Genomic DNA, 16657 nt, shown 5'->3' on the forward strand with positions numbered 1-16657 from the left:
ATCACGTGGGATTCAGCCAAGCAGTGACGTTAAATTCTGCTCTGTCAGAAGACAGCATCTGTCAAAGCCCACATTTAAACTGCTGCCTGCCTGTGCAGCAGCCGAAGAACTACGGAATGGATTTTATACACCAGAATTCTGGGTTAAAACAGCTCCAAACCATTTCTATTACTGCCTAGCAACAATGAAGGAAGGAACAGAGGGAAATCCTATTACTGAAGACAACTGAAGCACTACGCGCTAGCACTCCCTGCTAACACTACCATTAGAAATATGGATACTGGGGAGAGGAGAACACAGCACTGCATTGTCCGACACGGGAAACACCAGATGTAAAAAGCTCCGATGCATCGGCTGTGAGCGCCAGACAGCCCCGCTCCGAACAGAAACGAGAACTACTGTCCTTTTGTTTGCAGGATGAACAGAAAGCCCCAAGACAAGGACGACACTTCTAAGCAAGGAAGGTAACACGGCAACGGGCAGACAGATGGACAGAGTGGATGCCGAGGGGAGCGATCGCAGGAAGCAGGGCTGTGGGGGGATGTGCGCATGTTCGAGAGCATCTTTTCTGCTGAAGTGATGGCGTGCCAAAACTATTTTCTGTGGGTATAATCCTCGCACCATAAATGGCCTGACCAAGGAAGGTATGTCAAACCCTCGTGTGTGATATCCATTCGGTTGTCTGTTACCTTTTCAGCCATTACAGATAATGATCGTTCCTAATTTGCAGAGCCCTGAGATAACACTGTCTCTGAACAGGGAGAAGGAATTCTAGCAGGTTTTCCTCTCCCCCTGCACAATGTCACTACCTTACACTCACTAAATGCACTGCTTACAGTCTGCCAAGGTTGGTGCGGCTGGAGAGGAGGGATTAGAGGGATAATGTAGCTACTGTAATGATTGCTTTTAACTGAGAAATTAAAAACTCAAACCCCTCCAAAATAGAAAAACCAGTTAGAAATCCTCTCAAACTAGGTCAAAATTAATCCTTATCTGAAGTAATCTTAAAGCACTGGTAAAATGGCCATAATGTGACATACTGAGAGCACTGAACCATCAAAACAGACCATGCAGTCAAAAGACATTATCTTAACAGCCCCTCCAGACCTTTTTACACTTGCTTTTCTTCCCCCCAAACACAAGCAAAATGTCATCGGGTCAGTATCAGCCAAGCATAAACTGGGAGCGTGCAAAAGATTGGGCATGATTTAAACCATCAGCAGTGCAAACAGGCACCACAATTTACAAGTAACATCAGGCTCCCCTGACATCCCAAAAGGAAACCTTCAAACACTACACACTCAAAATGGTAAGCACGTAACTTATCTCCTGCCATCACTGCAATTTCTGTTTAATATGAAAACACTGACTGTTTAACTTGGATTGTAAAATGACATTCCATCTAATTGCCATTCATTTCTATTTATTGTTGAAATTTAAATACTTTGCCACTGGTGGCAAACAAACAAGATGAACATTTGCAGAAATTTAAGACCTACATCTATAGCAATTCAATACACCACAGAAAGAAAGTGCTTATCTGCAGAATCTACCAATATGCTATAATAAATCATTGAAAGTCAATATAAATGTGGTTTCTTTGCCCAAGGCAATGCTAACATGCAATAAAACAACTGCAGCCAGAGAGAGTTCACAAATCTAAGGATGCAGCATATAACAGACACTGGTTTCAAATCAGTTTTAACACATTCAGAATATAAAGTCACTTCACAGAACTTTTAAAGCAACAACAAAAAAACGTACCCTCAGGCAATACTCCAGGAGAAGCACACTTAGCTCATGGTGAGACTTTCATATCTTGACATTTAAAAACCTGCACATCAAGCCTTATCCCAAGTACTGTTTTGTGCAAAAGATTAATGGAGTTTGTAAGGGAACTCGGACACATTTTCTGAGGCCCAATATGCAACTGCTGCTGTTGTTCATCAGAATACCAACTCAGGCTGCCTTTTAAACTCTTCCCTCTAATTTAAGAGTTTGCCCACAGAGCTAATCAAAATATGAAAAACCAAGACGTGTGAATAGGAAGTCGAATGCTTCAATTTGCAAAGCTGTAATTATAGAGCAGAACTGCAAGTACCAGGAACCAAAACACCAGCAGAGCACAGACCACAAATAAAAATTCAAGAGGCATTCACAGTTTATATATTTGGCATTTGATAATGCATCAGTGACTGCACTGTCAAGTGCCAAAAATGAAGCAGCATTATCATAAATAATATCTTCAAATCGCAGTTACATGCAACAACACTCGCAGAGGACAAGGTGAGTGTTACAGAGACCTTTTGCTACACTTAGGTTTTCTTATCTACTGTCAATAGTTGGTGCCTGTTCATAAGCTTTCTGTGAAATAGAATTTTAAATATTTGGACAAAAGCAGGAATGCTCTAACCCTAAGTAAGTGAAAGAAAATAATATTTTTATTTTACTATTTGATGGTGAGTTTAATGTCTACTGATAGTTTTTTTACGTTATTTTTAAACAATGCATCCTAGCATGTAGTATTTTTTTCAAAGGTGCAGTTGTTGTTGCTGTATTTCAAATGCTTGATACCCCACTGTATATTTTGAAATGTTTTACATACAAATCGCAAAGAAAATGAGCCCCAGTTATTTGAGTTTTGTTTCAGTCAATACTTTCATGAAGCTGAAAAATACATGTGGGTCCTTCCCCTATTCATACAATGCTTTTTTAAAGGGCAAACAGAGACAGATTTTGAAAGAAACTTCTACCTTGAAAAATCAAGGAAATATGTGAAAAATCAAGGAAATAAGACTCTCTTGAAATTTCTTACGGTTCTAGTTCCATCCATCAGTGTAAAACTTATTTTCATGTGCACAGTGTGAGCATGTAGGCTAATCAAAAAAGGTTTCAGCCATTACAACTGCCTTTCCTGGGACACTTCCTCAGTGCATCATGCAAAGACAGCACCTGAAAACAGTTTTTTGTTTAGACAAATATTTATGTAACTTAAGAGTCTCACTTGCGCCTATTGCCATATCAAAGTAGGTGCACAACAAAATACTACCTAATTAAATATTAAACACAGATTAGCAGTGCAGCTCATATTTGCTGAAATAATTCCATCTAATGGCTGTAGTTTTGTAAGTGGAACAATTCAGTGTGACAAAACTGATCTGAATTCTAGCTGCTACTCCACATTCATGAAATTCTGGGTTTGACTTTCTTCCTAAACTGTGTAAGCATGCAATGGAATGATAATTAATCAAATATTCCCACTGCTGCCTTCCAGCCTGGTATCAAACAATTAACTTCCTTGAGATCTAGAGTATCCCTTGAAATGGCATTTATGTTTGCTGATGCAGAGATATTCTTCCCAAACAGCCGAGTGCTCATAGAGAACTCACTGCACACTGCAAAAAAACTAAAAATTATGAATTTTGAGAGGAGGCTTCTGTTTTTTCAGCAGGCAAAAGCAGGTTCAAGTGGTCAGATAGACATGAGCCTTTCACATTCGGGGCTTTTCTTTGCATAAGGACAACGTCCGAGTTAAAGCGGCATAAACGTGGCGCATCAGGTTAATTCTGAATGTTCTTAGTTTAGACACAGATGTTTACGATTTTTAGGGAGGCAGCCAAGTCTCCGGCAAGTGGCATCAGCCCCACGCGGTTAAATTAAAAAAAATAAAAAATAAAAAATCAGAAATACTTTCAGCAAGCCCGAAAGCCCAAACGCATGAACGCTGGGCAGCAGCAGCGGGGCGGGATCCCCGGGCCGGTGTCCGGCTGTTCCCGAAGGCCCCGCGGCCCTTCCCGCTCCCTTCCCGCTCCCGATCCCCTCCCGGGTCACAATTCCCGCGCGCTGGCGCCCCCTGGCGGAGGTCAGCGGGGCGGCTCCCGCTTCCTGCCGAGCCCTGTCCGGGAGCAGCTCCCGCTCCCAGCGGAGCGTGTCCGCTCACACACGGCCAGTGAGTAAAACAAACCCTTTGCTGCGCTTCTCTCCCCGCCCTTCTGAAATGCAAATAGTCCCCTACGTGAGCCGGGCAATTTAATATTATTCGACTGACATCTCAAGCTACTTCCTTACAATCTTAAATCCTGTCATTTCCCATGTAACGCGTCACTTAGTTTTTAAATGCGTAAATTAATCCAAATATTGGTTTTAGAAGATAGGGAAGCAATTAATAAATTACACATTTCTATTAGAAATAGCATTTTTTATGGACTCTTGTTCAGCTGTCATCCTTTTTTCCTATACAAAACCCTGGGGCCCAGAAATAAATTAGAGCAAATTGAAAATCACAAACGAATTGCTTCTGTGCAGTGAAAGGTTCATTTACGAGATGATGTGATCAGCTTTTAATATGCAGCATCATGAAGCTGCCATATTGACTCTGCTCCTGAATATGAACAAAAATTTAAGAGAAAATGAAGCACAGACTACTTTGGCACTTTTTCTTACAGCTACAGCTGCTGGTCACAATACTTGAAATTTCTGACTGGTACAAGAGGTACAGTATTTACATACGCATTTATAGCGAAAAAACCAGAATCACGATCATCAGATGGTTTGCCAGAAACTTAGTGCTGTGCAATTTTACTTCCAGTTAATACGACACTACCCAAGATCTCTGCCTACTAAAAATCAACAGCTTAATTTTAATTCCGCTTCCTGTGAGCCTGTCACCACAGCCAAGTGTTCCATTCAGTATTTTCCTTGATGGTGGAGTAGAAGGTTAAAGGTGCCTGAAAGGTGACTGAAAATGTTATCCTGCATTACCATCCGAGGGCTGTGCACGGAGGTTACTGGACCCTGAAAATTAATTTTGACAGGTGCATCTTCTCGTTGACTTTCCGAACACAGCCGGGGCCGGTGGAAGCACGCCAGGCAGTGTACTGTGACTAACACAGCTCTGCCATAATCAACCTTGCGCCGTCTGTCCCAACACCAACACATGACCATTTTGCAAAAAGGGTTTTAAACTGAGAGCCGTCCTAGCCTCTGCATGTCAAATCAATTTTAATTAATGCCAATAAACCTTCCATCTGGTATCAAGGCTTTTTCATTCAGTCCTCCTTTAACACTGTACAAGGATTTCACAGTTAGTATATATGAAGCTATTTACATGTACTTCACACTTCTCCCTGCTAACATGATCAATTATGGGGTTTTTTTCCTTTTTATCTTTGGCATCCAGGAGGTTTGTCAAAAGTTTTACTATTAAAAAAAAAAAGCATTTCTAAAAGCTAACAAATCAAGTGAAATCATAAAACAAGGTTGGCTTTTAGCATAAATCAATCTTGTTTCTATTGCCATGGACTTTTTTAAAAAAATTAACTCAATTTTCTGTTCATATCTACTTTCTATTTGTAACCTTTCATATTATCAGCATGTAAAATGAAAGATTTCTGATTTTTTTTTTTTTACTCTTTACAGAGCGAGCCATTTGCAGACAATTGCTCAACATGAACGAAAGAAAATGAATACCAAAGAATAGCAGTGGATTGAAAACCAATCGGAAAAGCATTTTGCTTGACCATTGTCTCATTTCCCATCATTGGATCCTTACAACATGCTTCAGTGGAGGAGACGACACTGCTGCTTTGCAAAGATGACCTGGAATACCAAAAGGTCTCTGTTTCGCACCCACCTCATGGGCCTGATCTCCCTGGTGTTTCTGTTTGCTATGTTTCTGTTCTTTAATCATCACGACTGGCTGCCAGGCAGGGCTGGATTCAGAGAAAATCCCATGGCTTACACTATACGAGGATTTAGGTCTACAAAAATCGAGACAAACCACAGCTCGCTAAGAAACATGTGGAGAGATGCTGTACCTCAGACACTCAGGCCTCCAACAGTCACCAACCCCAACAACACGGATCTGTCTCCACAGGGAGTAACTGGTTTGGAAAACACCCTCAGCGCCAATGGAAGTATTTACAATGAGAAGGGTACTGGGCATCCGACTTCGTATCATTTCAAATACGTCATCAACGAGCCTGAGAAGTGCCAGGAGAAGACCCCTTTTCTAATACTGCTCATAGCTGCAGAGCCAGGCCAGGTGGAAGCCAGACAAGCTATTCGGCAAACTTGGGGTAACGAAAGCCTGGCACCTGGCATCCAAATTGTTCGTATTTTTTTGTTGGGGTTAAGCATCAAGATAAATGGATACCTCCAGCGCACCATCCTTGAGGAAAGCAGACAGTACCACGACATCATTCAACAAGAATACTTAGACACTTACTATAATTTAACCATTAAAACTCTGATGGGAATGAACTGGGTTGCAACCTACTGTCCACATGTTCCATACGTTATGAAAACTGATAGTGATATGTTTGTCAATACCGATTATTTAATACACAAGCTTCTGAAACCAGAACTTCCTCCAAGGCACAAGTATTTTACAGGTTATTTAATGAGAGGTTATGCACCCAATAGGAACAAGGATAGCAAGTGGTATATGCCACCTGATTTGTATCCAAGTGAACGTTATCCTGTATTCTGCTCTGGAACTGGTTATGTTTTTTCTGGAGATTTAGCAGAAAAAATCTTTAAAGTCTCCTTAAGCATCAGACGTTTACATTTGGAGGACGTGTACGTGGGGATCTGTCTGGCCAAGCTGCGGATTGACCCCATGCCTCCACCCAACGAGTTTGTCTTCAATCACTGGCGAGTTTCTTACTCTAGCTGTAAATATAGCCACCTTATTACCTCCCATCAGTTCCAACCTAGTGAACTGATCAAATACTGGAACCACTTACAACAGAATAAGCACAACGCCTGTGCCAATGCAGCGAAAGACAAAGCAGGCAGGTACCGCCACCGCAAACTGCACTAGAAGGACGAGGCTCCCTCTGCCCACGTGCAACCTGTAAATACTGCTGAGTGCATGTACAGTGAACATGGATGAGCTTCATGGGACAGCCTTCAGTTGATCCCCATCACATAGTGGAGTCTGGAAATTATTTTTTTAAGTTGAAAAAAAAAAAGTCTAGTTCTTGATAACAGTAATATTATGAAATGATAACCAAAAGGTTTTCCCAGCAAATTTGAGTTAAAAAAAAAGAAAAGATGGTATTAAGGATTTTTGTGTTAATGTGCAATAATAAGCATGCACACTTTGGTGGTACAATTGCTGATTTATGTGCCAATAAAATATAATGGAGCATATTTTCCACACTAAAATTTTATTTTAAAAAATGCATTCATAGCTCTAGTTCTCTTCCATGTAATGATCTCTTGTTATCTAGAATTGCTATAAAATGAAAAATTAAAAACTAAGTAAATGCACAAAGGGCAGATCAGTTTTACTTACAATTATTATACACTACTTTAACGTACAACACATTTAGCAATATCACAATTTAGCAAGACACTACCAGTGGACTCTAAAGCACTAAGAAAGTACTCCTTGGAAGTAGGCCCAGTTTTGGGAGGTTTGCTTATTTGGTTAGGAAGGAGGGATAAATGAAATCAAAGTTCATAAGACTTGCTTTGTACATCACCTTCAGAAATGCAAGTGGTGTTCTGGATGCAACTAAATTCTCTTCAAAGAGCTGACTAAAAGTCACTTCATTCTCTAGAAGTCACAGAATGAGCTCCTAAAGTAACCTTCATGGAAATTCATTCAATCTGCTATTAATTTCCCTACATAACTTCAAGGTAACTGAAAGGCTGATCAGAAATGTAACATGTAAGTTCAAGTCTTGTATCATTCTTGATGAAATTCCATTTTGTCCAAAAAGGGAGAAAACCAATCAAACATTTGTTGATTTTGCTTTTTCCTCCCCTGCCAAAAAACAAGGATCAGTCAAGTGAAAATACATCTGCTAGAGAAAATTAAGCCACACACCTTACTTTATAGGTGGGAAAGGCTAGGTCATAATAAGATTGAGAGTTCCAGATAGCAATATGGGCAAGAACAAAATCCAGGCAATTTTAAACTCACAACATGTAACACTGAAAATAAATTGTGAGAAGTAGGTTAAATCTATTTACAGGTTTCCAGTTTTCTAACAAACAGAACTTTTAAAGCTTACTTTCCAACAGTATCAAATTCAGGTTATTACTGCTTGTCACAGTGCCAGGGTAAGCAATACCCACCTCTTACTTAGCAGCAAATGATAGCACTGCAATCAGTTTTCTGTTTGACTGGGACTTTTTAATTGGATAAAATACAAATATTTGATGTACTTTTATTATTTAATAAAATTGATTATATTTATGGTCTTAAGACTTCACTTTTTATGGGAAAGCTGCTCAGGAAGAAATAAATTTCTAGCTTTAGCATTACTTGGCTATTACTACTACGTTCCCTAGTCCTTAAAGCCTAGTTTTCATACCATGCACTGTACAGATCACAGCAGGGTTTTTTTCGTTGTAATGAAAAGACAAATCATATTACTGAGCACTCTCAGCAGCTCTAGAGCTGTCTGTCTGCAGGAACTTACACGTGTGAACAGAGTGCAATGCGCTGGACTATGTCTCTGAAGCAATTCTAGGAGCTCCTATGGATGATGGGTATTGGAATTTGCTCATCACCAATTTTTTTTGTGAACCTCCATTAAATTTTGTCCTCTGCAGTATTTGAGGTATGCTAATTACCCATTTGTGCATTTCCAAGACAATTCAAATTGCAGAAACGTCTGTTTCTAGGGAAAGTAAATACATGTAAAAGTCATAACTCTCTTCTGCAGAGATTTCTCCAACTAGGTTGAAAGTACATACGCTTAGTTTATGTGATGACTATTGGCATTTGTGTAAGACAGAGGTGTGAGCTGCATTAGAAAAAGTCTTTGGGAGTGTTCTCAACAGCCATTAGTAGTTCTTCCCCACTCAGCCTGCCTGCTTCCTGCCAGCTGACACAGGCCCCAGCAAACAGCCCAGCTGAAAGCCACCCGCCTGAAGTTCACTGTATGCAAGCTTTACACTATAGCACCAATTTTAGACCACCAGAGTGAGAGTCTAAAGCCAGCTACTACTCCAGGGTATTCAGTTTTGGAAGATGTACAGTCCCATAAGTGGCCTCTCCCCAGTAATGCTGCCAAGAGCACAGTCCATCCTCCTGGAGAGGACTTCAACACTGTTCCCTGCCTTCAAGCCATACTGTAATTTGCTCTGCTTGGGTCTTACCAACTCTGGCTAGTTCAAAACGCTGTTACTGGCTTCTGGGTATAGTCCAAGAGGTTAAACCGAAACCTTAAACAGTTTGGCACTTGAATCATCAAGTTTGGCAGCCAAACAGCCTCTCGGGTGCTCCACTTTGGAGCACATAAACAACGTGGATCTGCCCCAGCTTGGCAGAACCACAGCACGATGCCTACGAGTTCAGCCTATCGAACTTCTTGATAGTTAAAATACGAGTGAGGAGTATAAGAAGCTAAATAAAAAGCCATTTTTAATGTCCTCCTAAGGGTCCAACATAATTTTTAACATTTGTATTACTGTTTGGGTATTAATTGAAGCTACTGTATAAATATAGTTGAATCCTTACCAAGATAGCCAAAGGCTACTTAAATCGTTTGCATCCAAGTACTGTTTTCTTGCACAGTTTGTTGCAAAGCTTGCAGAAACAAAAGGGAAAGCCTGTATGATAAAATATGCAATTACAGAATGAAAGCTCTACATTCTCTTCTCTGAATGTTTTACTGCTTTCTAGCTTGTGTTTAAGCTATTTGCTCACTCTACTAGAATATAAAAACAGTTCATGTTAAAAATAGTGCAATAACTATTTATATCATTAAAATCTTGGACAAGTTCTCTCACTTCCTTTCCCCACGAAGCAAGACAAAAAAAATGCATTTTCATTAGCAATAGGATACAAACTTGTAGCTAAAATTCTAACAAGTCTGCAATGCATTTAAAAAAAAAGGGAAAAAAGGATATAACTATTCACTGAATATAGAAATTTGTACGATATTTGCTTTGAATGTTTTTACTTCTCTGTATTTCTGCTTCAGGTTGAAAACAAATATAAAAAGTCATAATGGCTCAAAACTTATGATGGAAGAAAAAAATTATGACATCATCAGTACAATCATTATGGCAAAGGAAAACCTTAGAAGACTTATCATGGTAACAAAAATCAGAAATTGGAATTCCATCATTTCCCCCTATTTATTTAACTAAATAAAGATTTACAAGTTGATACCATAGGACCAAAATGAAGTCCGGCAAAAAACCGTTATTCAACAACAGAACTGTTCCTTTCACATCTCCAATTAAATCACTGATGTGGGTTATTTGCAGATCACACATCAACAGATTTAAGAATGGAAAAAGCACAACTACAGGCTTTAATGTAGTAGAACTGATCCTATCCCCAGTTACTGACAAATCTTTTGTGGGTAAAGTTCACATTCTGTTCTAATCTGAAGAAATTATAGGTAAAGATACTTCCAAGTTTCAGTGGTTGGCCTGAGAGAAAATTCTGTGTCCACAAAGATCTTCACTTAAATTTATAAACTTGAAATTATGGGATGGCAGTGATCTAGAAGAGGTGAGATAGACTGGCTTTCAGGTTAACCTTACTAGAATTGCAATTTAAAATCTGCTTTTCTTTGCAATGCAGTAATATAAAATGTGTCAGTCCTTATTTACAAAATATTTTCAGAATATATTAACATGTTAATATATTAGACATGCATAACTGTCTCCAAACCCATGCTAAATCAGACACTGAAGGGGAGGGAAGCACCCAGAGGCCATTACTTTAGATTGCCTCCCCCTTCCCACTAATTTTCCCAATATGTTAACACAATCCCCAATCATACTTCAATCTAAAATACCTACATAATCCCACAGTGCAAGAACATCTTATCTCTTGAATGAATGCTCATTGCAATGTGTGAAAACATGAGAGAAAGGGGATGAAAGGGAGAGGGAAGATGCTAATATAGAAGATACTACTTCTTACATTTGTGCTGTGAGCAAGAACAGCCTCGTAACTCATTTGCAAAAGCACCACTAGTTGTTTTCGTATGTTTACAATTTTAAATACCATTTCTCAACCCCTATTTTCTGCTGTTGAATAGCACAAACGAATAAATATTGGACAGGTGCTTAATTACACCATGATAACGGCACCTATTAATCAGTTCAGATCACCCTCCCAGAGCAGCCGCTGGGTCGGTGCCGCGCAGTCTCACCCCCCTTGCTGACCACGGTCCCTTCAGATGGCTGATCACACCTATGGCACGTGGCACTGCCTGTATTACTACAAATTACTACTCCCTTCTCCAGCTCTGCTTTCCAAGGCCCAGCCACTCTGTTTGGGAGCCCTGGGGAAGGAGGGAGGCAGGGAAGCTGCACTGTGGAAATGTAGGTCAGGAGGGAGAGAACGTGGTCCCTGCTTTGTACCCACGGCGGGAGTGAAGTCAAAGGCTTTCCAGAGCAGGAGATTGGGGGAGGGCTGTGGAAAACAACTTCTTGCAGCAGATCAGTTAAAAAGGTGCTTGAATATCAGGAAACAGAGTGACACTAAAAATGCAGCAGCTGATCAACACCACGAGGATTAAAAACATAGAGCAGGCTCAGCTATAGGGGAAAGCATTACAAAACTGAGGCCAAATTAGAAAGCAGGATCTGGAATTCTAGTGGTAAGTGTTCACACTTCTCTAATTAGAGAGAAAATAACCTATGAGGTAAATCCATTCTTCTAACAAAATTTTTAGTTTGTGGTTGCAGTCCATGTGCTCTTTTATGGCCTGAACCAAACGACAGGATGTGACACAATGGCATGAACAGCAGGTCAGTAACTCCACAAGAAGTATTTTACATATAGGACTGTCAGTGCACAGGCAGACCAAAAGCAAAGCAAACTAGATCACTGGTGCCTAGATTTACATTTCATTTTCAAAGAATGAGTTCATTTCAGTCTTCATTTGTTCCAGGTTAACTCAAAAGAAATCAAGCCTGGTACAGTATGGCACCTTCCTTTCACAGTTAAAAGACTGCAAAGGAATTTAGCTGAACACGGGATATGGATGAAAACTACCACATTGCTGTTCTGATATTGCCATGGCAACAGTTACAAGAGCTCTCTTAAGCATTTAAATCTGACAGCTTTCACGATAACCCTAACTGAATGATAGTAATGATGCATTTTGGTTCATGAGCTAACTGCTGTATAACCACAGTGTATGAACTGTTCCCCTCACTTTTCTCAACTCTATGCTTTTTGGTCAAAACTTTCTGACCGAGACAATAACCTTGAATTACCACTCAAAAAAAAAAAAGTCACTCCAGCACAGGGAGTACTCATGGCTTAAAGCTTTATGTACTCTCAAAGGTTTCCATTTGACTGCTTAAGTTGTGCACAGTCGGTGTACAGGGTGGAGAAGTCAAGACTGCTAAAATCTTTGACGGGACTTTTCTCAAAGGGCTTTCGTTCGCCTGGGAAGGCTGCAGAGAAGAAAATGCCTTCTGAAGTGTGGACTGAATTGTTGCTGACCTTCAAGGTATCATTTGGTCAAGAAAAGAGAAGGAGGAAGAAAAACCAGTGGTTTTTTTACAATCTTTATCAGTTTGCAACCAATATACACTTTTTAAAATAACAAAACACTGCAAGCTGCTTTACCTCACTGGAGGCCAAAGTGCATTGAAGAATACACAATGTGCCTCTTAGGACCAGGGCATCAGAAGAAGGCATCCTTTCCTTTTAGGCTATTTAGTTTTATCTAACATTAATTGGCATTTCAGCTGTTTAATATGAATATTCCGTAAACCACTTGCTCTCATCTCCCAGATGCTCCGTGTGGGCATAATGGAGAAGTCTCTTTTTCTTTACCTCATTAAAAAGTGAAGTGTGTGAAACATATTTCTCATCCTAACATTTTAAGGATACCAGCTTTGATACTGTCTTGCAGTATATTCAGCCGAAAAAGATGAAGAAACTGAAAACAGTGTGAGATCCTTAAAAATTTCCCAAGATGAAAAAAATTGAGATTAGAAGAAACAGTCATGCTTGCAAGGATCTAAGAGATGAATCTTTTCAACATAAAAAAGTCCTCAGAAAGTAAAGTACTCTCAGTTCTTTCCCTGTTAACACTTTTTAAAGTTTTATATTAAATTAAAAATTAAAAACAACTATGCCATCCTAAAAAACCACTAAATCCCTTCACTCTTGAAAAACCACAACCTCACCTCATCTTTTCTAGTGGAAAGGCCAAGTGTTCCCACATCTCCAGAAGCTCAAAGTTTAAAACAAGAAAAACCAACTGCCACAAGAAATCCTTTGTAAATAAAATACCAGACAAGCCACCAAGGAAAAAAAAACCTTGTTCCCTCCCTTTTCTAAATATTTAACATATTCTGCATTTGAACAAGCTGAGGTCTAAGCACTGTTTTGAAAACAAGAATAACCTCCAGTCTTGTGGGTTTCATTCTGGATTTGTGTGTCACAGTCATCACTTTCAAAAGAAGCATCAATTTTGTATTACAAAAAAAAAAAACCCAACAAACTAACCACATCATACTATGAACCTGATTTGCCATAACCTATAGGTTGATGCAAGATGATAAAACAAAAAATGAAACCCTGGAAAACACCATCTGTGACTCAGTCAAAAATGCAGTGCTGCTACTTAATGCAAATGCCAGCCTTTTTATAGGTATTCCTCCAAAGTCCACCTAGACATTGATTTTTGTAGCCATAAAAATTCAACTCAATTATCCAGCCTTCTGAATCAAGAGAATAACCAATTTCCCCACTGTATCATCTTTGAATAATTTAAAATATTGGATTTTATTGACTGTTTTTAAATGTAGAAAAAGGTAACATTTTTGTGTCCCAAAAACTGAAAGAAATAAGATGATTCAGAGGTACTCTTAACGTTACTTAAGACTCTAAAATAAGAGTAAATATCATATACATACCTGAGGGAACAACTAATACATCTTTTCCTCAAAAAGCAAATTACAAAGCTTATGCTGTAGCCACAGTAAGACATACCAAAAGTGAAAAAAAAAAACAAACCACAAAACCAAACCCAACAAACCCATAGAAATCACACAGTTCATAAATAAATGTATCTTCAACAGAGAAGTATTGTCATTAATGCCTCTATTAAATGTCATAAGAACAGTCTGCCTTTCAAATCCAAGGTGATTTTTGAATGCTGATGTAGCAGTTTACTTCTACTATTTCACCCAATTTGAGATGGTTTGACTACTTTGGAAGTTATCCACATTACTTAAATATGCTAATCTTTTCCTTGAATTCTCAAAATGGTAAAAAAATTATAATTAGAGGAAGAATTATAGATGATAACTACAATTCTTTTACTTTACAAAAATTAAAATTTATTCAGATTTAAAAGCCATAGTTACTACTTCATACTATCCTGCTGTGAATTATCCCCTTTTTAAAATGCAGGCAAGTTTGCTTGCTATACCCAGAAACAGTATGATTTTCTTTCTAACAAAAATTCAGTTGAGAAATGGATGCTGCAAACAACTTAAGATATCCAACTTTCATTAAAGTTAATAAAGGAATGACAGTCTTCTGAAAATAATTTGGAGGCTTTAAACCAGAATGAAATGTAATGCTGTTCTATTCATTAAGAAGTGCACTGTCTGGGTCCCTCGACCATTTTAAAAACTGTTTTCCCTTCCACAATTTCCACATTTTCTACTAACAGAAGTTAAACCATTTGAATGACTTATTGTCCAAATTTCATGCTAGCAGAGCGGAATGGAAAAACCAAAATAAAGTACACAATTACATTTCTTCCCTACCCATCCTCCTATTCATTAAAAAACTTCACACACATGAACACACCTTTGCTAACTAATATCTTCTGCACACATTCCATTATCGAGACTTTTTCAGAAACACTACTTTTTATTTTTGCCTCTAAGACTCCTTATGACAATCAGTCAAGTATTAATATTTTACCTCTTCCAATTCTGTAAAAAAACCCCAACAAACTATGAATCTTGATTAAAAATTTTTCACTGTATAACACTTCACATGGAATAAAGAGGCATTTCTTATCACAATATTCTTTTGGACTTATAAGGATTAGCACGTGCAGCACTAATATAGTACTTGGATTCATAAGACCTTGATTTACTCACAGAACAGGTAAATCCTAGAATGTTCATGACAAAACTGATGATCATGATCTTCCACATCTTCTCTGGGCAACCTGTTCCAGTGCCTCCCCACCCTCACAGTAAAGAATTTCTTCCTAACATCTAAGCTAAATCTAAATATCCCCTCTTAGTTTAAAACCATTCCCCCTTGTTCTATCACTATCTACCCTTGTAAAAAGTCACTCACCCTCATTTTTATAAGTGCCTCTTAAGTATTGCAAGGCTGCAGTGAGGTTTCCCTGGAGCCACCTCTTCTCCAGGCTGAAGAGAACCTGCTGAAGAGAACCTGCTGAAGAGAACCTGCTGAAGAGAACCTGCTGAAGAGAACCTGCTGAAGAGAACCTGCTGAAGAGAACCTGCTCTTCAACTCCAGCTCTCTCAGCCTGCCCTCACAGCAGAGGTTCTCCAGCCCTCTGAGCATCCTCGTGGCCTCCTCTGGACCTGCTCTAACGGGTCCATGTGTTTCCTGTGCTGAGGACCCCAGAGCTGGACACAGTGCTCTGAGTGGGCTCTCACAAGGGCAGAGTAGAAGAGGACAATCCCTCCCTCTCCCTGCTGCCCAGTGCTCTGTGCATGCAGCCCAGGACACCAGTGGCTGTCTGGGCTGGGAGCACACACTGCACCTCTGGCTCCTTTGAGCCAACACGGAGCTCTCACCAGAACCCCCAAGTGCTCCTCTGCAGGGCTGCTTTCTATGAGCTCTTGTCCCAGTCTGTGCTCCTGTCTGAGATTGTCCTGACCCAGGTGCAGCACCTTGCACTTGGATTTGCTGGACTTTGTTAGGTTCACATGGGCCTTCACACTCCTCAGCACACCCAGATGTACCATGCAAGGCGCTGGGCAACTTCCATTTGTTTTTTCTGTGACACTTCCAGACTCTCGGGCAAAAATAGCTTTACATATTTGCTGAACATATTTTACACTGGCTTTGTCAGTTACTTGAAGTGAAAAATGATGACAATGAGATGTGTTGCCATAGAATAAAAAGGCTGCCTCCCAACACAGTCAACTAAACCATTGGGCATTTCATTTGTTTCAGTGGCCAATACAGACAAGAATGTGTTTGTCCCTGGCTTTTGGGAGGTCAACAAAAATGGAATTATTTTTCTGTTAATAAAGCTTTCTTTCCTTGCTGTCCTAATTCCCTTTTATAAGTACCTCTTCACAGCTAAAGTTTTTCTCAAGTTATCAAAAAGATAATGTAATCCACTAGAAGTCTCTGCAAAATGCAGTACAAGAAACTAAGCATCTTTCTAAACAAACCCTGTAACAATCTCCCTCCTCACCCAAACACCTCAAAAACACGTTAAACATTCACTATCACAGAAATTTTTAACTAGAATTGTTTCAAACAAGTGAACACTAACTCACTAAACATCACCTTTTTAAGATTGCTTTCAGAAGAGATGACAAACTGCCTGCTTCTAAAAAATACCCCTCTCACTGAATTTTCTATAAAATATTTTCAAAACTGACTGACAAGCTTTAGTCCTTCAGATATCACAAGAAATGGTGAAGACCAACTCTTTGCTTAACAGAGGTGGCAGATATAAGACCAAATCAAATTGAGTTGTTT

At 39.4% G+C, this 16657-nt stretch overlaps 2 protein-coding genes across 3 annotated transcripts in view; one reads left to right on the top strand and one right to left on the bottom strand.

Moving 5' to 3' along the window:
• Nucleotides 1–16657, bottom strand: part of CDC73 (cell division cycle 73) — a 106269-nt gene that overhangs the window by 41033 nt on the left and 48579 nt on the right. The gene's annotated exons all lie outside the window — the stretch shown is intronic.
• Nucleotides 42–8218, top strand: B3GALT2 (beta-1,3-galactosyltransferase 2). 2 transcript variants are annotated; one of them, XM_017815747.1, is made up of 2 exons: nt 42–644; nt 5419–8218. In XM_017815747.1, the coding sequence occupies exon 2, from the start codon at nt 5555–5557 to the stop codon at nt 6821–6823; it is 1269 nt and encodes a 422-aa protein (XP_017671236.1). In that variant the 5' UTR covers nt 42–644; nt 5419–5554; the 3' UTR covers nt 6824–8218. The 2 variants fall into 2 exon arrangements, with proteins under 2 accessions (XP_017671236.1, XP_017671237.1); XM_017815748.1 differs by lacking the exon at nt 42–644 and adding an exon at nt 3849–3949.

Source organism: Lepidothrix coronata, unplaced genomic scaffold, assembly GCF_001604755.1.
Source record: "Lepidothrix coronata isolate B3197 unplaced genomic scaffold, Lepidothrix_coronata-1.0 Scaffold52, whole genome shotgun sequence".
Lineage (NCBI taxonomy): Eukaryota > Metazoa > Chordata > Aves > Passeriformes > Pipridae > Lepidothrix > Lepidothrix coronata.

Bases quoted from the DNA above. Each gene is read 5' to 3' on its own strand.
- B3GALT2 (XM_017815747.1), top strand. From the start codon at position 5,555: ATGCTTCAGTGGAGGAGACGACACTGCTGCTTTGCAAAGATGACCTGG.